This window comes from Macaca nemestrina, chromosome 17, assembly GCF_043159975.1.
Source record: "Macaca nemestrina isolate mMacNem1 chromosome 17, mMacNem.hap1, whole genome shotgun sequence".
Taxonomy (NCBI): Eukaryota; Metazoa; Chordata; class Mammalia; order Primates; family Cercopithecidae; genus Macaca; species Macaca nemestrina.
The window spans coordinates 46,501,009-46,524,412 of NC_092141.1; the positions used below are offsets into that span (position 1 = coordinate 46,501,009).

The 23,404-nt window shown below is 43.5% G+C and overlaps 1 protein-coding gene across 2 annotated transcripts in view; it reads right to left on the minus strand.

Annotated features, from left to right (window-relative positions):
* The window catches only part of LOC105476880 (apoptosis antagonizing transcription factor), a 112,462-nt gene extending 92,946 nt beyond the window's left edge, over positions 1 to 19,516 (minus strand). The window contains exons 1-4 of one of the 2 annotated variants that reach the window (XM_011733171.2): positions 19,253 to 19,516; positions 18,066 to 18,257; positions 15,141 to 15,557; positions 14,529 to 14,666 (exon numbers count right to left, since the gene is read on the minus strand). In XM_011733171.2, the coding sequence (XP_011731473.2) occupies positions 14,529 to 14,666; positions 15,141 to 15,557; positions 18,066 to 18,257; positions 19,253 to 19,343 (838 nt within the window). In that variant the 5' untranslated portion in view covers positions 19,344 to 19,516. The remainder of the gene's footprint in view (positions 1 to 14,528; positions 14,667 to 15,140; positions 15,558 to 18,065; positions 18,258 to 19,252) is intronic. The other variant, XM_071082791.1, reaches the window with a different exon arrangement.
* Positions 19,517 to 23,404: the final 3,888 nt, after the last annotated feature.

Below are 23,404 nucleotides of genomic sequence, written 5' to 3' on the forward strand. Positions count from 1 at the left end.
AACATCAACTGGCATAATATTTGATGCAACTTAAGACTTGAGAAGAGATTTAGCTAACTGGAGAAAAGTTTGGGCTTGAATTACTACACAGAAACTCAACAAACAACAATTTAACAATTAACTCTAGAAAACAAAACAATGTGTGGGAAAGGAAAATAATCATTATTTATTATGTGGCTCAGCTGTGAAAAGTGTTTATAGACATAATAATGTAAATACTGAACACTGATCTAACCAAACTACAGTATAACCACAAAGGGGCAAATTAACAACATAACCAGAAAGTATGCATGAGTGTAGCAGGAATAAGAGCTAAATCTTCATTATTATAAAGGGGAGTCAACAGGTAATGCCTAAAACTGAAAACTCAAGTAGAAACAAACCATGTTAATTAGAAAAATCCATTGATTCAAAACAAAAACAAAACAAAAGTACAACAAAATAACTTAAAATATAATTGTTGCTTCAGGAGAAATGGTTATGGCACAGTCACTATACACACAAGCAGCAGACTACTGGTTTTCATAACAAGCTTCCTAGAATTATCTGACTCTTTAAATTGTATATATGTATTGGATACAAAGTTTAAAAGGAGGGCACAGCGGCTCATGCCTGTAATCTCAGCACTTTGGGAGGCCAGGGCAGGAGGATCACTTGAGGCCAGGAGTTTGAGATCAGCCTGGGCAACATGGTGGGCAACCCCATCTCTACCTCCTCCCCTCCCCCGCAAAAAAGGGAAAATGTCCAAGACAAACAAAAAATCTGGTTGAGACACGAACAATTCCAGGAATTAAAATGACTCTACAACAACAACAAAAAAACTTTAAATTTACATAATATACTTATTAGTTATACAGAAAAGGAACATTCAGGAATCAAAAGACCCCTTAAAGACTAAAAATATGATTTAAAAAGAAAACTTCAGGCTGGGCACAGCAGTTCACACCTGTAATCCCAGCATTTTGGGAGGCTGAGGCGGGAGGATCACTTGAGCCCAGGAGCTCAAGAACCAGCTTGGGCAACATAGTGAGATCTCATCTCTACTAAAAATTTTTAAAAAATTTGTCAGGCATGGTGGCACACACCTGTAGTCCCAGTTACTTGGGAGGCTGAGGCAGGAGCATCTCTTGAGCCCAGGAGTTCAAGGCTGCAGTGAGTTATGATCACATTACTACACTCCAGCCTGGGCAACACAGCAAGGCCCTGTCATAAAATAAAATAAAATAAAATAAAATAAGAACTTAGCAGCTTAAAAATAACTTAAAAATTAATTTTAAAAAATCTGGAAATCAGCTTCAAAAATCTTTCAGAACATAAACATGGTAAAATCATAAAAAGATGGAAAATGAAAAATAACACATAAGAGACACAACACTAATCCAGGCTTAAAATCTAAGAGAACAGAGAAAATGAAACGAAGAAAATTATTAAAGAAATATTAGAAAAGATATTCCCAAAACTGAAGGACCCCAGTCTTCATACTTACTAAGGTAAATGTTTAGCATAATAAAAATGACCCATACTTAGACATCTCTTCAGGTAATTTCAGAAAATCAAGAATAAAGACAAATTCTGCAAGACCCCATCTCTACAGTGCAAGACCCCATTTCTACAAAAAAGAAAAAAGAAAAAAATTAGCTGGACGTGGTGGCATGCAACTGAGGCCGAGCTACTTGGGAGGCTGAAGTGGGAGGGTCACTTGAGCCCAAGAGTTCGAGGCTGCAGTGAGCCACGATTGCACCACTGCACTCCAGCCTGGGCAAGAGATGAAGGCCCTCTCTCAATAAAAAATAAAAATACAAGAAAAAATAACCAAGAGAAGATCCCAAACATGTCCAGAGATAAAAATAAGTCATCTACAAAGGAATGAGATTCATACCTTGTCACTGGAAAACACTGGGATGGTAGAAGACAATAAGACACATAGTAGGTTGAATAATGGTCCCCCAGAGATATCTACATCCTATACCCCAGAACAAGTGAATGTGGCTTTGTCAGTAACATATTAAAAAGTCAAAAGGGGTCAGGCGTGGTGGCTCACGCCTGTAATTCCACAGTTTGGGAAGCCGAGGCGGGCGGATCACGAGGTCAGGAGATCAAGACCATCATGACTAACACAGTGAAACCCCGCTTCTACTAAAAATACAAAAAATTAGCCGGGCGTGGTGGCGGGCGCCTGTAGTCCCAGCTACTCGGGAGGCTGAGGCAGGCGAATGGCGTGAAACCAGGAGGCAGAGCTTGCAGTGAGCAGAGATCGGGCCACTGCACTCCAGCCTGGGCAACAGGGCGAGACTCCGTCTCAAAAACAAAACAAAACAAAACAAAAGGTCAAAAGGACTTTGCAGATATAATTAAGTTAAGGATCTTGAGATTATCCTGGATAAGCCAGGTGGTCCAATGTGATCTCAAGGGTCCTTATAAGAGGAAGGCAACAGGGTCAGAGTCAGGAAAGGAGAGGTTGCAGAGATGGAATTGCTGGTTTTAAAGATGGAAGAGGACCATGAGCAAAGAATGTGGCCACCTATAAAAGCTGGAAAAGGCAAGCAAACAGATTTCTCCCCTAGAGCCTCCAGGAATAAAGCCCTGCTGACACCTTGATTTTAGGACTTGTGACCTCCAGAACGATATGATAATCAGTGTGTGCTGTTAAGTCACCAAGCTTGCGGTAATCTGTTACAGCAGCAAGAAGAAACCAGTAACAGGCAATACTTTCTAATTCTGAGGGAAAGTAATTTTCAATCTAGAAAGGTCTACCCAATCAAACAAGAATATATCAATGAGGAATGAGGGCAGAGTATTTTCAAACCTGCAAGAACTCAGATAACTTACTCTGGATGCATGTTTGGCAGCAAACTGACAGAGTAAACTGAGGTAACAGAAGAGAGCCTGAAAACCCGAAAGCCGTAGCTCTCTCCAGAAGAGCAGTGAAAGAGAGGCCCAAGAGCACAGCTGTGCATTACTCCCAGAGAACAACCAGCTCAAAGTGGAAAATTTAACACAAGGGATGGCACGATGTAAAGCTAAGGAAAAAAAGGATTGAGATGATAAAACTGGGCTACAAGGGCGGGGGGGGGGGGTAAAAAATTACAAAACTAAGGGGAAAAAAACAATAAATTAATAGGAAGCAAACAGAAAATGGCATGATTTTAAGCAGGTAATGGAAAGCAACTAAAAACTTGAACTAAACTAGGAATATTCTCCTTTGAGTGGACTAGGAGCCATGACTGAAAAAACAGGGAAGAAATACAATTTTCCAATTCTTCCCTGTCCTAGCAGTCTACCTTATTTACATGGTAATTACACTGTAAATGCAGTTTATTGGCTCTTTTGTTTTGTTTTGTTTTGTTTTAAAGACAGAGTCTTGCTCTTTCACCCAAGCTGGAGTGCAGTGGCGCGACCTTGGCCCACCACAACCTCCGCCTTCTGGGTTCAAGCAATTTTCCCGCCTCAGCCTCCTGAGTAGCTGGGCTTACAGGTACCCACCACCATGAGATGGTCCACATTGCTATCTAAGGCACTCTTGTGCACTGGCCCATCTCCACTCCATCCCCACTCACCCGCCATAGGATGTTGTGACAGCAGATGTCCCCCTCTCCTGCAGCATCAATTTACCCCTCTCTGCTGGGTCACTCCTATCAACATACAAACATGCTAGTATTTCACCTTAAAAAAAAAAACAAGCAAAACACCCCTCTCATGACCACATCCTTCACCATCTAATGTCCCCTTTTAAAGCAACAACCCTTCAAAGAGTTGCCTACACTTTAATGTTTCATTTTCCCCATTCTCTCACTTTTTCTTTTTTAAAATTAATTTTTAAAAATTGAGACGTGGGTCTCACTATGTTGCCCAGGCTGGTCCTGAACTCCTGGGCTCAAGTGATCTGTCCACCTGGGCCTCCCAAAGCGCTAGGGTTATAGGCATGAGCCACTCACTGTGCCCAGCCACTCCATTCTCTCTTAAACCCGTTCCAGTCAAGCCTGTAAGCCTACCAGTCTGCCAACTTCATCAAGGTCAAGGATGCCCACCATGTTGCTAGATAAGTCAATTCTCAATCCCCATCTTACTTCTGTTAGTAGCAGTCTCACCCTTCATATCAGAGAATAAGTAAGACATAAAGATATAAACAAAATATCTAAAATTACAGAAGTAAAACAAATAAAATGTTAGTCAAAGGAGTACTGTCTTCCTGAAGGCTTCTGTATATTTATCTTACTCCTATGTGATTTTAATAAAACAATTTAAGAACAGGTTTTAAGACATAAACAACAGAGTATCATCTTATGCAGCAGTTGGGTTCTAAAGTCTGAGCATAAAGCAAAAACTCAAGTTTTGACAAAACCATTGTGAAAATCCCTTATACTGTACATAATGGATATTATTGTGTGAAAGATACATTGTGCTATCTTTCAATAAGTTCAACACAGCCAGTCCTTCCCCTCGAACATTAGCCCACAGAACACTTTGTCAATTAAACACAGATGATTCCATTTAAGGACCGTCCTGTACAAAGACTGCATGCTGTAACTTTAAGCACTAGATTGATATTCTGCTGATCGATGCTCACTAAAGAGGTACCCAAGAACAAAAAATAACCAAGGCAATTAAAGAATCCGCCTGCCATCTCATGCATACTCTACGCTCACTGAATAAAGTGGCAGGCAGAATTATTGGCACTATATAAAGTTTCTCTCTCCTTGGTTTTTGTTTTGTTTATTTTGAGACAGAGTTTCGCTCTTGTCACCCAGGCTGGAGTGTAATGGCGCGATCTTGGCTCACTGCAACCTCTACCTCCTGGGTTCAAACGATTCTCCTGCCTCAGCCTCCCCAGTACCTGGGATTACAAACGTCCACCACCACTCCCAGCTCATTTTTTGTATATTTCATAGAGAGGGGGATTTCACCACGTTGGCCAGGCTGGTCTCAAACACCTGACCTCAGGTGATTTGCCCACCTCGGCCTCCCAAAGTACTGGGATTACAGGCATGAGCCACGGTGCCCAGCCTCTCCATCATCTTCTTTTGGCCAGGCGCATATAGTTATGTTTGAGTTAATTAAATGTACATATAAAGAGACCATTGTGCAATGATAAGTACAACTTCACCATGAATATAGTGACACAGTGATCCTACTATGGAGCTACTAGCTACTCCAAGTCAGGGCTACTTTCTTATCTAACTCATTACTATTAAAATTTATTTTTCTGAGCTACTCTGGGCCACTCTGCCTATGGGATAGCCCTGTTCTATCTATGGAGCAGTCAAAAAAAAAAAAAAAAATTATTTCTGGTGCTGAAGACAACCCTCACTCCTAAGAAACCCAACCCCAAAACAGTGAAATGCATTTTCTAGCTAGATTGGTATCAGTAGTTTTTAAGCTGCCCTTAGCTCCCATGGGTCTGTGACCCATTTAGGGCTTATACTCTCAGGGTAGGCAGAATCAGTGCATAAGAATCTGACACGTGGCCGGGCGCGGTGGCTCAAGCCTGTAATCCCAGCACTTTGGGAGGCCGAGACGGGCGGATCACGAGGTCAGGAGATCGAGACCATCCTGGCTAACACAGTGAAACCCGTCTCTACTAAAAAATACAAAAAAAAAAACTAGCCGGGCGAGGTGGCGGGCGCCTGTAGTCCCGGCTACTCGGGAGGCTGAGGCAGGAGAATGGTGTAAAAACCCGGGAGGCGGAGCTTGCAGTGAGCTGAGATCCAGCCACTGCACTCCACCCTGGGCGACACAGCGGGACTCCGTCTCGAAAAAAAAAAAAAAAAAAAGAATCTGACACGATACTCCCCTCCTCATTCTGCCACTTGGTGACTTTGGAAAAGTTCTTGCTCTGTGATCCAGCTTTACTCTCAACATTATATAAATGCCTAATTAACTAAACTGGACAAAGTAGTAGCTCAAAAGGGACAAAAAGTCTTCCCACACGGAACTCACTCTCTAATAGATAAAACATGGCATATGTTATTTAAATGCTAACAGGTATTATATAAATATCAAACAGAAACTTAGCAAGAAATGATTGCCTTCATTTCCCACCTACAGAGTTTAGGAAAAAAAGATCAATAATACCTTGTGGAGGCAGGAGTGTAGGAAAACAACTATTACAGATGAGAATTTAAATTGTTACAATTCTTCCAGGGGCTAGTCAGGCAACATATTCCAAAAGCCTTTTTAAAAAAACAATGTACGCCGGGCGCGGTGGCTCAAGCCTGTAATCCCAGCACTTTGGGAGGCCGAGACGGGCGGATCACGAGGTCAGGAGATCGAGACCATCCTGGCTAATATGGTGAAACCCCGTCTCTACTAAAAATACAAAAAACTAGCCAGGCGAGGTGGTGGGCGCCTGTAGTCCCAGCTACTCGGGAGGCTGAGGCAGGAGAATGGCGTAAACCCGGGAGGCGGAGCTTGCAGTGAGCTGAGATCTGGCCACTGACTGCACTCCAGCCTGGGCGACAAAGCGAGACTCCGTCTCAAAAAAAAAGAAAAAAACAATGTACAAGGCCTGGCACTGTGGCTCACACATGTAATCCCAGCATTTTGGGAGGCTGAGGCAGGCAGATTACCTGAGGTCAGGAGTTCAAAACCAGCCTGGCCAACACAGTGAAACCCAGTCTCTACCAAAAATACAAAAATTAGCCAGGCGTGGTGGCGGATGCCTGTAATCCCAGCTACTCAGGAGGCTGAGGCAGGAGAATCACTTGAACCCGGGAGGTGGAGGTTGCCGTGAGTCAAGATCCTGCCATTGCACTCCAGCCTAGGCGACAAGAGTGAAAACTCCGTCTCAAAAGAAAAAAAAAAAATCAATGTACAAGTCCTTTGTCCCAGCAACTACATTTCCAGGGAATGTAGATCTGTGCAATATGATACAGTATCCACTAGTTATATATGGCTACTAAGCACTCAAAATGTGTCTAGTCCCAATTGAAATGAATTGTGATTACAGGATATACTCTGGATTTCAACGACTTAACATGAAAAAAGAAATGTAAAATATCTCATTAAGATTTTTATATTGATCACATTGAAATTATAATATTTTTGATATATTGGGTTAAATAAAATGTCTAAAATTAATTTTACCTGTTTCTTTTTAAAAATGTGGTTATTAAAAATTTTTAATTACATGTGGCTTGCATTATATTTCTACTGGACAGTGCTATTTTTAGACAAACTGCACAAATATGTATGTACAAGGATATTTATCAAAGCATGTTTTCTACAAGTGAAAAGCTAGAATAAACCTAAGCACCCATCAATACAGATTGGCTAACTAAATTGCAGTAAATCTATAAAAAGGAATACTTTAACTCCTAAAAATGCTGATGTACATCTAAATATACTGACATGAAATATTAAGCAGGAAAAACAAAACTGAAAATAGTACATATTTATATGATTCCATTTTTTGTTTTAAAATGTGTGGGGTGTGTGTGTGCACGCAAAAAGGTCTGGAAGGATATTTATCAAAATGACAACTATGGTTATCTCTGGGCAGTAGGATTACAGCTAATCCTTATTTTCTTCTTTATGCTTCTATGTATTTTCCGATCTTTGAAATAAGCATGACATACTTTTATAATTAGAACGCTGAAGTTATTTTCAAAAATGATAGCCATCAGCTGAAGCAAAAAGATCAATCTTACATCATCTTGGCTAGATGAAGTCTGCAGCAATAAGGGTCCTTAAGCCTACACAATGTTACAATTAGTGGGGGTTGCAGGTGCCTTTGTCCCAAGCAATACTTAAACCCATTCCAAGTAATTAAAAATATTTCAAGGTTCTACAGAACATTGTGAGAACTTTGCCATGAACCCATAAAGTGTTAATTGAGAGAACTCTGAAATAAGTGTTTATGGATTTTTCACCTAAGGCAACTAAGTAATTTAAAACGAGGGGATTTTGGTGATAAAACTGGTTGCCTCTGGGACAGGGTACTGGGCTGCAAGGGTACAGGATTATCACTGTATAGTCTTTAGCATTTTTGAATTTTGAACCATGTGAATGTACTGCCTACTTAAAAATGAGTAAAACTTTAAAAACAAAACATTATCAAGACTCCATGATTGCCCATAGCTTATGCAAAATTTAAAACATTATTCTTTAAGGTGTCTATTATTGTTGAGGACAAATTACCATTAAAAATTTTAGTCTAGCCGGGAGCGGTGGCTCATGCCTATAATCCCAGCACTTTGGGAGGCCGAGGCAGGCAGATCTCGAGGTCAGGAGTTCGAGACCAGCCTGGCCAATATGGTGAAACCCCATCTCTACTAAAAATACAAAAATTAGCTGGGCGTGGTACCACATGCCTGTACTCCCAGCTACTCTGGAGGCTGAGGCAGGAGAATCACTTAAATCCAGGAGGTGGAGATTGCAGTGTGCTGAAGTCGCGCCACTGCACTCCAGCCTGGGCAACAGAGCAAGACTCCATCTCGGAAAAAAAAAAAAAAAAACAAAATTTTAGTCTAGTCAAGTCAGAATAATTGGGGCTCTTAGGGAAGGACCACAAAGATATGAGAGGGTAAGTATGAAGTGGGAAGATGACAGGGTGCAAACAAAATATAATTTATTAATAGTGAAATTTGTTTTCATACTCTTAGGCAAGTAAAAAATCTGAATACTTCCTCTGTATTTATATTACATTATACTGTGTTCTTGGATGTTTTGCTTATGGGAAATATCAAAATGTCAACCATTGTTTCTATTAAAGGTCTTTAATGATATTGCATTTTAGACCTATAATGAAACATGGTGCTCACTGCAGTTTGTAATGCATCTCATTAAATACATTAATAATATGCATTTCACTAAAAGGTCAACTTATTATGACTGAAGTTTAGCTTTCCTTTAATCACTTCATTTAAAGCTATAGAGCAAACTCTGAAAAAGACAGTAGAGTACCTGTTAAAGAAACACTCTCTAGGACCTTTCGCCTTAAAGAAAAGAAAACAAACAAACAAGACATGCACTCACAATTTTCCCACCCATCCAAATCAGTCATTTTTTTTGTTTGTTGGTTGGTTTGCTTGTTTTTTTGAAAGAGTCTCACTCTGTCACCCAGGCTGGAGTGCAACGGCGTGATCTCCGCTCACTGATAACCTCTGCCTCCTGGGTTCAAGCGATTCTCCCACCTCAGCCTCCCAAGTAGATGGGATTACAGGCACCCACCATCATGCCTGACTAATTTTTGTATTTTTGTAGAGACAGGGTTTCACTATGTTGGCCAGGCTGGTCTTGAACTCCGGACCTCAGGTGATCTGCCCACCTTGGCCTCCCAAAGTGCTGGGATTAAAGGCGTGAGCCACCACGCCCGGTCTGTATGTTTGTTTTTTTTTGAGATAGAGTTTTGCTCTTGTTGCCCAAGGCTGGAGTGCAGTGGGGCAATCTTGCCTCACTGCAACCTCTACCTCCTGAATTTAAGAGATTCTCCTGTTCAGCCTGAGTAGCTGGGATTATAGGCGCCCGCCACCACATCCAGCTAACTTTTTGTATTTTCAGTAGAGATGGGGTTTCACAATGTCGGTCAGGTTGGCCTCCAACGCCTGACCTCAGGTGATCCTTCTGCCTTGGCTTCCCAAAGTGCTAGGATTACAGGCATGAGCCACCATGCCAGGTCAGTTATGTTCATTAAGAAATTACTGTTAATGGTTTTATGTGGGATTATGGTATAATTTTTAAAAATCCTTATCTTCTGAACATACAAGCTGAAAATTTTACTGATGAGAGGATGTGTATTATTTGCTTCAAAATAATCCAGAAGGTGAGCGAAGTTGGTATAGCTACAGATGAAATAAGATTGATCATGAATTGATTATTGCTTAAGCTGGTGAAGGCATGTGGGGGTTCACTGTGCTATTTGTCTACTTTTATATAAGTTTGATATATCCCATAATGAAAAGTTTTAAATAACTCATGGTGAGATTTCCTTAAGTAACTTCCCTTCTTCCTTACATATCATTGCCACCAACATAAAAGACATACTTCCTAACACAGTAGAACATTTTAAAAGAAAGAGAAAAGGCCGGGCACAGTGGCTCATACCTGTAATCCCAGCACTTTGGGAGGCCAAGGCAGGCAGATCACGAGGTCAGGAGTTTAGGACCAGCCTGGCCAATATGGTGAAATCCCATCTCTACTAAAAAAAAAATTACAAAAATTAGCTGGGTGTGGTGGCACACACCTGTAGTCCCAGCTACCCAGGAGGCAGAGACAGAAGAATTGCTTGAACCTGGGGGGCAGAGGCTGCAGTGAGGTGAGATCGCACCACTGCACTCCAGCCTGGGTGACAGAGTGAGACTCCGTCTCAAAAAAAAAAAAAGAAAAAAGAGAAAAAAGAAAGAGAGAAAAAGCAAACCTTCTTAGAGAAATGGTTTTGTGCACAGAAAATCCCTTAATTTTGTTAAGATTACTCCATGACTTACCACATATGCAGCCACTAAAATATCAGACAATGTCTTTGAAATCACTTCCACAGTTCAAGTTTAAATTACCAACATGTAACACCAAGGTGACTGGGGACTAAGTTTATACGTTTGGGGTGGCGTGTGGAGAGAAAGGAGATATTCATTTAGTTTCTGAAAAGTAGAGTTTAGGGTGCTGAAGCTACAAAGGCATGGTACTCAGCAGTTTACTGGGGCTAGAATACAGCTGGAAGTCTGTCATTTTAGAGGCAATAGTTAGGGCTATCCGAGTAAGTGACAGTGCCAAGGAGAGACTATATTGAGAAAACACAACCTGAGGACGGCATTCTAAATGGAATGAAATTTACGTTGAGAGGATACAAAAAGAGCCAGAGAAGAGATCAGAAAGGTAGGAGAACCCAAACAGCACAGGTAGTGTCACCAAACCAAAGAAAAGTATTTCAAGGAAAAGTTAAACGCTTCAAGGAGGTAGTAGCTGGGTATGGCAATAAGGAAATCTGCAGCCATCTTTCCATAGTGTCATAAGAGGCCAACACTGCATTGTAAGTATTAGTAAACTACAACACTTTCCAGAACAATTAAATTATATAAAGAATCCAAATACTAATAAAAAAGTAAAAAACACTGAAGACTAGTGATGCTCAGTCACACTGATAACTATTGAGTGATTGCTCACATGGTCGAATACTGCCAAATGCCTCTTTGAGCAGAAGATAATACTAGTACCTAACATTCATGGTGTGATGTGTGCCAGACACTGTACTAATGCTTTCTATTGATTATGTCCTTTAATCCTCACAACCATATTATCCCCATTTTACTGTGAAGTTAAGTAACTTGCCCAAGGTCACACGGCTAATCCATTGCTGAGATGAAATCTAAACCAAGCCGGTCTGACTTTAACTACTCTGTAAGACCAAGCAAATTGAAAAGAGATTTAATTAAAGACAATAAGTTCCAGTGTTTGTTCTGGGGTTAGTATAAATTCAGCCTATGTTCCACACCAGCTATATAGCACAGTATAAATTGGTCATCCAGAGTAATGTGACCAAGAATTTTCTCTCTCTCTTTTTTTTTTTTGCGGGGGGCGGGGACAGAGTTTCACTCTTGTCACTTAGACTGGAGTGCAATGGCATGATCTCAGCTCACTACAACCTTTGTCTCCCAGGTTCAAGTGATTCTCCTGCCTCAACCTCCCAAGTAGCTGGGACTACAAGTGCACACCACTATACCTGGCTAATATTTGTATTTTTAGTAAAGATGGGATTTCACCATGCTGGCTAGGCTGGTCTCAAACTGCTGACCTCAAGTGATCCGCCTGCCTCAGCCTCCCAAAGTGCTGGGATTATAAGCGTAAGCCACCATACCTGGCCAAGAATTTTTTTTTTTTTTTTTGAGACGGAGTTTCGCTCTTTTCGCCGAGGCTGGAGTGCAATGGCACAATCTTGACTCACTATAGCCTCCGCCTCCCAGGTTCAAGCAATTCTCCTGCCTCAGCCTCCCGAGTAACTGAGATTACAGGCGCCCACCATCACACTTGGCTAATTTTCGTATTTTTAGTAGAGACGGGGTTTCACCACGTTGGCCAGGCTGGTCTTGAACTCCTGACCTCAGGTGATCAGCCCACCTCAGCCTCCCAAAGTGCTGGCATTACAGGCGCGAGCCACTGCACCTGGCCAAGAATTTTTTTCTTAAACTCCGTTTATCAAAACAGGGGAGTATACAACATATTATGTCATATTGCCACAAGAAGACCAAAACAGACAAAAATTAGCTACTCTTCAAATGCACACAAATTCTCATTATTAGAAAACTCCCTACCCTCCCATCTTAGGATATGTGATACCAAAGTTCCTTTCTTCTCCCTCCTCCACCACAACCCACCCTGTCAGACTAATAGACGCTGTCAGATTAAATGAGGTTCATCAATGAGGTAGAGGCAATTGGTTAAGCACAAAAAAGAGTCAAAAGATCAGAACAAAATAAAAGTGAAATAACATTGCAGTGATTAAAGACACTAAATGGGCTGGGTATGGTGGCTCACACCTGTAATCCCAGCATTTTGGGGAGGCTGACACAGAAGGATCATTTGAAACCAGGAGTTTTGAGACCAGCCTGGTCAACATAGTGAGACCCTATTTCTATAAAAAAAGAAAAAATTAGTCAGGCATGGTGGCTCATGCCTGTAGTACCAGCTACTCAGGGGGCTGAGGTGGGAAGATCGCTTGAACCCAGGAGTTCAAGGTTGCAATGAGCTGTGATCACACTACTGCACTCCAGCCTGGGCAACAGAGCAAGACCCTGTCTCATAACAAAAAGAAATTAAATGGTATCCAAGAATATGTGTCTATTATACTGGATACTGACTAACCCCTAAAATATCTGTATTTTAAGATGAATTTTTTAAAATGAAAAAGGCTCAAGCAAAAAGAATGAGTAACAAAATGAAAAAGGCCTTATCGTGAAACATTTAAAATATTTAACCTAGAGCAGTCTAGGTTTCATTCCAAAGGCATATCAGGAATTAGGGTACTAGGGCACTAAACATAGCAGGGAAGTGCTCCAAAAATCTCAAAAAACTTGAAAACCATCAATCTGTCATCTATTTGAGAGAGAAAGGAGGCAAAGACAGGGGAGGGGATATAAACGGCCCACCTCACCCTCACAGGCTACACAACGTTCCTGGAAGGACCGCCCAGACTTCCCACAAGGGAAGAAGCAGACTTCAAGCATGGCAGGACACAAAACCCAAAAACTGGACTCTAGGAAGCCATTCCTAATTACATCAGATATTCACCTACGAGAAATGTTCCAAATTAGATATCCTCCTCAGGTCCCTTCCAACTCTAACTCCATGAAACCAAAAAAATAAATTTTCAAGAGCAAATGAAAACACAAAGTCTCAGCATGCAAGTAAGACATATTGATCCCAGCTGAGCGCAGAAGCTCACGCCTATAATCCCAAAACTTTGGGAGGCCAAGGCGGGTGGATTGCTTGAGCCCAGGAGTTCAAGACCAGCCTGGGCAACACAAACTGTCTCTCTTTAAAAAAAAAAAAAAATAGATAGATAGAGATATAGATAGACAGACAGACAGACAGACAGATAGATAGATAGATATAGATCCCAAACACAGCGCACTCACCCTAAATCTCCCTCTGCCCCAGTCCTTCAGTGCCACTGGGTACACAGGCAAGCAGCACACAGGAAGCAGTGTGGTGCAGAGGGAAGATTCCTGCATCATAAGGTAGAAAAGTTGGAGCTTCATCTCTGCCATACACAAATAAGCTCTGCAACTTTGGGCAAGTCATTCTGGGTCTCAATCCTCTCATGTGTAATATGAAGACACTGGGAACCAAATACTCTCTCAATTCCTTTTCTCTTCTAGAATTATTTATAGCTGAGTAATTCTCCTTTAAAATGTGTTCCTCCTTCAGCAGTATCATCTTTCCTCACTCTATGCCACTTGAAGAAAGATATAAATAAGATCATCTTAGCACATTGTTCTAAAAACCTCTCAAACATAGGAAGCATCTTTTAAACACAGATACAACCAAGTTTAATGAGCTGAGTTAGACATTCTTTTTCTCCCTTTCTACATCAGTGGGTTTTCAAACAGCTTTAAAGAATTAACTCAGGACCAGGCTCAGTAGGTCACATCTGTAATCCTAGCACTTTGGGAGGCAAAGGTGGGAGGGTTGCTTAAGGCCAGGAGTTTGAGACCGGCCTGGACAGCACAGTGAGACTCTGTCTCTACAGGCATGGTGGTACATGCCTGTGGTCCCTGCTACTTGGGAGGCTAAGGTGTGAGGATCACTGAGGTGGGAGGATCGCTTGAGCCCAGGAGGCCAAGGCTGCAGTAAGCTGTGATAGCGCCATTGTACTTGAAACTGAGCAACAGAGCGAGACTCTGTCTCAAAAAAAGAAAAAAAAAAAAAAAAAAAAAAGAAGCAACTTGTAAAGCCAAGGGGGATAGAGAGGGGAGAGCAAGGGCAGATGAGAAGAAAGCACAATAAACATGGCTCAAGCTCCCAGTCCACTTCAGTCAAAGCTGTCTTCATTTGACAAAGTGGTTCTAAGTATCCCAACAGGACATAAGTATTCTTACTATTTTTCAGGGCGCTGGAAAATTCTGGGCCACCTTTGTCCTTGAACAATGGGAAAACATCTGGTTGAGGAAGTTGGTTGGTGGTCAACAGAGCTTTTTGTAGTTTGATCCTTCCTTCCAAGAGCTGGTCCCACAGTGCTGAAAAAGAACAAAACAGAATCCCATTCCTCAATAATAAGATGCTCTGGGGGTGAGATGGCAGGGGCAGGGAAGAACAGGAAACCACACCAGTTTCCAAGCACTGTAGCTTTAGCACTTTAATGCCATGGAAACAAATATTCTCTATTATAAAAAATAAATTCAGTATCCATGAAGCAAGTATTTGCTACAGCAGAGTGGGAACGCTAAAACCCAAGGAGAGGAGAAAACACTCTTCTCTTCAATCTTCCCCAGTTGCAGGAAGTACTAGAGCAGAACCAGCTAAGCAGATCAGTGCAGAAATGGCTGGCTAAGCATACAGAAATAGGGCTTTAGGCCTCTAGGTAAGTGGGGCATGTCACAAACTAATTGAAAGGACACAGGAGAGAGAGAATAGCCAAAAACAAACAAATGAAAAGTAGACCAAATGCAGATACTTTGAAAAACAGGCAATCAGCAAAACCATGTACAAACCTATCTGGTTCTTCACGGCTCTTCCTTTCTCCACTTCCTCAGAAACTTTGACACTGGAGAAGGTCATCACCACACCATTATCCTCACTGTTTCTATCTCCAACCCTGTCTTCCTCACTCTCGCCTTGGAAGTCTTCTTCGTCATCCCCTTCTTCCATGCCACTCTCTTCGTCTTCCTCCTCCTCACTGCTCCCAAGGTCATCCATTCCCTCGGTAAACTTCTCAAAGTCACTGATGCTCTGGACACTGAAGCCCAGTGTTTTTGCAGAGAGGCTTCTGCTCTTCTTGCTCTTGTTCTCCCTATGATCACCACACTCCTGTTCCTCAGCAGCACCCAGGTCATCCTCATCAGATTCCTCCAGATCCAGTCCCTCTGAATCTTCATCTCCAGACTCTTCCTCGTCAGGTATTTCCTCGTCTAAACAAGAAGAGAGGGAAGAAAGAGAAAAATGGGCGTTACCTGGAGAAAATACCAAGCCATAGAATTCATTTCAACTAAAGCACTGTGGCACCAGGGGGGAAAATATCTTACTGTACTCAATTCAACAATATATTTATTACATATCTACAATCTCTAAAATGGCTAAGGGAGAAGCAAAGATGAATAGAACATGGGTCCTACCCTAACAAAAGGAGCTAGTGGGACAGACTCACAAAATTACAACTTAAGGAAGAATCAGAAGTGCTTTGACAAAATTTCAATAACCCAGAGAGTGAGAAATTTTAACTGTGGGGCAAGTGAATTTAAGTTAAGCTCTAAGGAAGAGCTAGCATTTGGTCTGGCCCTTGAAGAACATTAAGATTTCAACTGGTGTTAGAGAATTACCAGTTTTCCCAAACCTGATCTGAAAAAATGTACAATCTATCACACCCGTGTGCCCTATTTACTAAATACTTACTAAGCACTCACTATGAGCCAGGGGCTAAGGAAAGACAAAGAGAATTTAATACCTGCAGGGAGGAGTTCATGGTCCGGTGGGAGGGGCAGATATGCACGCCAATAATTATATTACAACGTCATTAGTACACAGTGTATGGAGATACAACCACCTAACTCTCCTGGAAAGGTGGGGGATGGTTTCATGTGGAGAAGGAGACATTATAATTTTACTTATGAAGCATAAGGGAATGAAGAGAGAAGAAAAACAGGAAACCGCACTGGAGTGCAGGATGCACAAAGAAGTGATAGGAGATGAGACTAGAAAGTTGCTCAGGGACCACATCAGGAAGGGTCCTGTCTTTCATGAGGACTCTGAACTTGATCCTATAGTAGATAGAGTGCTAGTTAAGGCTCCTGGTTTTACTTATGCTTAGAGTATCATGTGATACTTAGAGGTTTTTACAGTTTATCCAATCTGTTCCACGGTAGAACATAAAAGCCCCATGTGTTTCAAGTATGATTCTAAGATAGACCAATTTCCCAAAACTTTCTTTAATAAAATAAAGATTTTAGGAAAGCGTGATGGGTCTTCAGCGCTTCTTTAAAGAGGTATATATAAACTTAAGACACAAAGCTGCCAAAAATATAAATACAGAAACTAAGTGCCAAAACAGTAAACAGAAATTATTTAAATTCTTTGAATGTACGCCATTTCTCAGATTAAGAAACATTCATACAGTTTACTACAGTGTACATCTTGGAATCAGACGGCCTTCATTTGAATCCTGTTTCTTCCGCTTACTAACTACATGACCTTAAGCAAAGTTACGTAACCAACTTTCCCCTCAATTTCCTTATCTGTAAAATAGGGCTAAGTAGTAATAACTTTCTGGGCGATTGGGAGGATTATAGTAGGTGATACATGTAGTGATAATGGTGATAATTTTTTATAAAAATCTGTCTCATTCCAGGTGATGCTATAACATTTTTTTTTTGAGGACTTACTGAGTCCCAGGCTCTTAGAACTTAAATTATAGAGCTAAACTCAGTGCCTGACGCATGGTGAGAACTCAATAAATATTATCATATTTGTCTCATGATTGGTCCCTTTATCAGTCTCTAGGCAAATATGAAATGAGCTTATCAGGAGCTCCCAGAACTACATCAAGGACTAAATCATAGCTATCATAACCTAAATGATAGTTCCTTTTATATTATCTGTGGATTCTCAACATGATGCCCCTGACCTTTCTAACGGAAAACAAATGACATTCTCTCAATAATCACCATATCTAGCCCCTTCTTCCACTCTAAGAAACTTAGACAGTTCTTTAAAACTATAAGCGCACGGACTCCTAACTCTTTTGCAGGGAAGAGAAGGATTATGTGACTTTTTAGAATGACAAAAAATGAGTTTCACAAATAACTAATATTACACAGTGCTTCAATGCAAGACCTGAAAAACCAAAAGACAGGGGTCGCAATTCAAGGGTAACATGCTCATCAGACACAATGATTTTTCAGCTCATAACCCTCTCCAATAGCCAATATGCACTGCCTTCTCTGTCACTCCATTGTAGGGTGGGCCATTAGTCTGAACATAAGGAGTATAGCAACTGAATCACTCTGGGCTTTAGATTCCTTATGAAGTGAAATGAAGTAACCTCTAAGACCCTTTCTAATACCAAATCAATGGTCTCTCCTAAGATAACAGGTATGGGTGCCTGACCAACACGGACAAACCCTGTCTCTACTGAAAATACAAAATTAGCCGGGCGTGGTGGTGCATGCCTGTAAACCCAGCTACTTGGGAGGCTGAGGCAGGGGACTCGCTTGAACCCCTGAGGTGGAGGTTGCAGTGGGCCGAGATTGCGCCATCGCACTGGCAACAACAGTGAAACTCTGTCTCAACAAAAAAAAAAAAAAGAAAGGATAACCGGTAGGGGTATGCAGACTAGTCTTGCAGAGATCATGGAGGGTGGCGGGAGGATTTTAACCCTAAAAAACTTAGGGAAGAAAGAGTTCCATGCAAAAACTTCTACTCACCAGACGATCCTGGCAGAGTCTGCTCCCAATGGTCTTCATTCCATGCTTTTCTAGAGGTGGTTCTGCCGCAATACCTTTTGTCTGTGTCCAAGAGGGAGGCTGATGCCAGTTTTCTAATGCTACCCACTGCTAGGAAATCACCTTCCCCATCTTCCCCTTCATCAAACCTGTCAATCACTCTGGCAGCAGTGGCTGTTGGGGGAAGGGGAAAAGGAAACAGAATCTCCAAGTTAGCAGAAATTTTAATGGGAACCCAGGTCGACCCATTCATCTCACACTTGAACGTCCTCTACAAAATCCCCACCAACTTCCAGGAATAGAAAATTCATTCTCTCCCAAAGTAGAACACTGTCTTATTGCTGTTTCTAAATGGAGAGATGACTCCCGGCATCTACTAGTGGGATCTATCTCTATGACTTGGATCCTATCAAACTAGTTGAATTCCTCTTCAATGCGTGACAGTCGCTCTAATATCTTAAATCAGCCATCACATTCTCCCCTCACTTTGTCCCATTCTTTGGGGAGTTTTCTTTGCTTATTCTGGCTAAACAGCCCCGGGTTCCTTCAACTGATCTTCCTAAGACATGGCTCAGCACTCGCATTTATCCCTCCTTATTCTCCCTTTCTCACACTTGACTCAAGTCTAAAGCAGGATTACTCCCAGCTAGACTCTGAACATCAGCTTACAGAACAGCAGTCTCAGTCGTCAGCCACTGAACAAGTGTCTTGAGACTTCAAGAGGCTTAAACAGCACCAGAAAATCCTTCCATCAGTCTCCAACTTAGTTTTTAAGAGCAACCAGAGTTAAAAACACGCGACTTTCTTCTCCCCCTTTCTAACGCAATACCAGAAAGGGCATCCTCAAAGCTAACTTCCAACTTGCTAGCAGACTCTCTGGCTCCCTCCAACAGCCCTGGAGCAAGTAAACCCGAAGACCAGCTCCTCTCTGCCTGAGCCCTCGATCTGTTCCGCCCATCCGGCCGAGCACTAAGTTTCGAGTGCGTGTGAAAAGAAGCCGAAGCCCTCCTCCCGAGCCCGGGACTACCCTTGCGGGAGGCGACATTCCTCTGCGCCACGCGAAAGAACGCAGGCCCGGCGGCCTCGCGCACGCCCCTCCCACGCCGCCCCCGGACCCCACAGGGCCTGGCCCACCGCTCCGCACGTGGCCTGCCCCAGTCTGGCCTCACCCTCCTCGGGGTCCGCCTCAGGGTCCGCCTCCCTCGGTCGCGGGTTCAACAACTGTTCCAGTTGCAGCGCCAGGGGCTGCAGCCCCGCCATCGTCACCAGCTCTCGGTCCACTCCGCTTCGCGCCCTTAAATGTGCGGCCCAAACCCCGGCCCCGACGCTCCCTCCCGGTCGGGTCCTCTCGCCCAGATCCGATTCCCCAACACCACCAGAGTCCGCGCGGAGGCCACCCCACAGCTCGGGACCGGCAACTTCCGGGAAGAGCGCGGGAGGGGGCGGGGCCTGCGCGTCACTGCGGGCGTTGCTAGGATGAAGGCGGAAGCGCGCGGAAGGTTGAAGGGATTGGAGCCGTGCGGGAGCGTGTGCGCGTGCGCGTGCGCGTGCGCGGGACTGGGCGGTGCGGAAGCACGCCAGGGCACGTAACCGCTTCTGTAGCTGAGACGGGGTTGTGATGCGCGCGGCCGGTGTACCCTTGTACAAAATATGCCTCGAGATTTGTGCGAGATTCGCTTAGGAATAAAGCGTAGCTTAGCCGTGCCCACGGTGGCTGATTTGGAAAGAAGGAGGGAGTAAAGCTTAAGCTGCTCAAACCGCAGGTGCGCACTCGGGCGCGCAGAGACTGGGAACCAAAACAGGTTTGGCATTTCGCAATTTAGAGTAGTCTGAGGCCGGACGCACGCCTCCCGCCCTTCAGCGGCCAGGATTTGGGAATCCTATGTCGGGGATGTGCACATGTAAGTGTGTGGCGGACTGCTGGCGTCTATTAATGGAAATACTTAGGAATCGCTGTGGTTAAAGATAGTTTCTGTAGCGTCTCCGAGTATCCTTGCCTGAGCAAGGAAAAGGGGGTGGGGTGTGGATTACTCCACTGCATACCCCTCGGTATTGATTATCTTTGCTGTTCAGAGATGAGGGCATGCTCAGACACCTTAAGCAGGTGCAGAAATGCAGAAAAATACAGGTCTACCATTAGAGGGGCAGACTCAAAATATAAAGACTTAATAGTATAAATGTAATTGCACCCGGCACACGGAAAGACACAATCGCTTTACATCCTCTTTCTTTCAAGCATTCCCTGACTGCCCACTATGTGGCAGGCACTGCTAGATAAGATACAAGATAAGTTGGATTCTCTCCCCACGGTGATCAGCCTAGCAGGGTAGACAAACATGTAAACAGAAACTGCAATAAGGGATGATAAGTGTTACTACAAAGTAGTCTATTCTTATGGTATCTGTTGGAGGTTGCTTGTAGAGACCTAGACCCCTCTAAACAGAATCTGCCTCAAAAGGATCCAGAAAAGAGATGTTAGTGGTGCACTGTGGCAGTGCCCCTTGGGTACAGCCCAGGCCAGTTGGATCCCACAGCTGAACAACTGGGGAACCCCCAGCTCTCCACCGTCTCCCATGGAAACCAAGAGAGGATCTCTGACTTTCACAATCATCATATGTCCTCAGGGTTAAGAGCAGTAAGAGGACACCACTTTAGTGGAGCCTGTTCCATGTCCCTGTAAAGTGGCTCTTGAAGAATGAAGACAACCAGGGCTGCAGAGGAGAAGGAGAACCTATCTGAGGGTAAACCCCCTCAGACATGGAAAGAAAAGAATGCCAGGCTAGGCAGGGGACTCAGGAGAAGAAAACTGCTTTTTACCATCCATAAGAGAACTTAGCCTAGGAGAACAGTTTTTTGTTTTCTTCTGTACTTGCAGTCTTGTGCCTGCGTCTGGGCCTCCCAAGCAAAAGTGTGTTCCTTGGTCCTTGGCAAGGTGCCATGGGGCTTTAAAGGACAGAAATGTTTCTCCCACCCCACGTTTAAGAAACTACCTCCTGCAATCCTATTCCCTTGCTATGTTGGGTACTTATAATGCTTAGAAACCTGGCCTTCAAGGTAAAGAGAAGGAAGAAAAGAGAAAGGGAGGTGAGTCAGTGCAGAGACCACCTCTAGGCTGTCATGCAAACAGGACACTGCTGGCCAGTTTGGGGACTGTGCTGGGCACACACTCGGCAGAAAATGCCATAGACCTGTTTACTTATTCTCCCTTCTCTGTCCTGGTCCCTACTGACTTGGGAAGCCATTTTAGCAAGGAATCAAGACCGCTCTACTGTCACACACATCCCAGGGCCCCCCAAAATGCTTGCCTGACCTTATACTGAAGGTAGAAAGAGGACTCCAAGAATGGAGGGAAGAAGGAATAATTCTAGGAATTCAGATGCAACTGAGAGCAGCTGAGGCAAGGGTCGGGGAAGCAAATTCTCAAATACTCCCTCTGGGGGCCTCTCCCTACCCACATTCCAGTGTCTTGAGTTGGTGGGGGAAGGGCTTCTTGATGGGGTAGGGATGGAGATGGAGAGTGGACTGTGGCAAGGAGATTCAACCTTTGACTGCTATAGAGATGAGAGCAGATGAGAGGAACAGGGAGAGGAGAATAAGGGTGAGCAGTTCCCCAACAGAACAGCCTTCTCTGGAGAAGGCAGAGGGACACCCAGTCCACAGTCCCTCTGCCTGCCCTCCAAGGGCTGCAAAGTGACGGGCGATTAGGCACAGCAGAAGATGGGCAAGGGATGACACCTTCCAATTGTCCCAAACGTCTGCTCACTTGAGGAGTTTCAAGAGTTTAGGAAAACCAAGTTCCCCCTTGCCTCTCCTCAGATGCTGTCCACCCTCAAGTCCCAGCCCTGGCAATGCCTGTCCTGGCTCTCCACGGGTAATGCTTCCCCAAGTGCCTCACCCGGAGCAGCTCCCCAGCGGCAGCCAGCCCAGAGAAGTTTGGTGGGTGAGCTTCAGCTCCCTCGCCAGAGCAGATGGTGGCCCCCTGCTGCTGGAACCCTGAAGGCAGGTGGCGAGAGGCACAGAGGTGGTGGCTTTAAGATGGCCGCGGGGAGAAACCAGGCTGCCCTCCCAGGCGAGAGGGGACCGCGGTGGCGCTTCCCTCCTGCCGCGCCTCCCGCGGGAGCTCCGCCTAGGGATGGTGCTGCGCGTCCCCGCACCTCGGGGCCAGAGGTGGGCAGCACAGCACTGACGGGAAGGAGAACAGGCCCTGACATTTCCAGGCCTCCTCCTCGGGGCCTTCGGTTCCAAATTTGACTGCTGAGCGTTGCCACCTGTTCGGGTTTTCGCCAGGATTCTGAGTCCCGCGCTGAGGGGAGAGACTGCGCCACTGCCACGGAGTTAAGAAGAATCGAATCCACATCGTGTGCCCAACTCGAAAACGCTTCTTATCAAATACCCCGATTCCACAATAAAGCTGCTAAATAATTCAGCAGCCTTGATAGGAAAAAGCAGCTTCCCAATGAGCGCAGTTCATTTCAATGAATGTCTTTAAAGGGGGCTAGAGAGTAGAGGCTAATAATGAAAGTTAGCTATGATACAATGTATATAAATGCTAAAAAGGTAAAAACAAGCCGATCCAGTGATTGCATAGAAAGCAAATAAAGAAGTGTGCTGCATGCAGAGGCTGGGAATTTCAAAAGTCTCCTTTGTGTTTCATACATTTTTATTTCTGAAAGAACACTACCAGATTCCTCCCGGATAGCCTCTGCCCCCATTAGATAAGCCATCATATGGATGCAGTGAAATATTGCTTATTTTAAAGCCTTCTCTGCAGGAAAAATAAACCTGGCTGTGTCTTAACAAAATTTGAAAACAGCACTGGAAATTATATACCATTTAATGTCAAACCTTTGACATTTTAAATAAGGAAATGAATAATCCAGAGTGAAATCTCGGTGATATGGAAAAGAAATCCTGGAACTCTAATAGCATCTGATACTGAAACACAAACATCCACAAGAGTATTTCATAGTAGATAAAATACTCAAATTTCTTCCAAGTCTAATGAAGGACTGGAAAGAATTGAGCTACTTTTAGAAGCTTTTGGTAACTCCCAGTTGAAATTTGATTTCTATATCAGTAATTTTTGTTCATCTTTCAGAGAAGCTAATATGTATCTTGTGCCAGGCAAAATAGTTTTCCTTCTGGGGAACTTCAAAGGTAACAAATACTACAAAACAACAATTTCATATCAGTTCTGTGAAAGGGATTAAAATATTTCATTTCTAGCTGTACTATACCTTCATTTTATATTATCTTTCAAACGACCAAATTAGAAAGCCTTTACATTATCTTTCAAACCACCAAATTAGAAAGCCAGATTA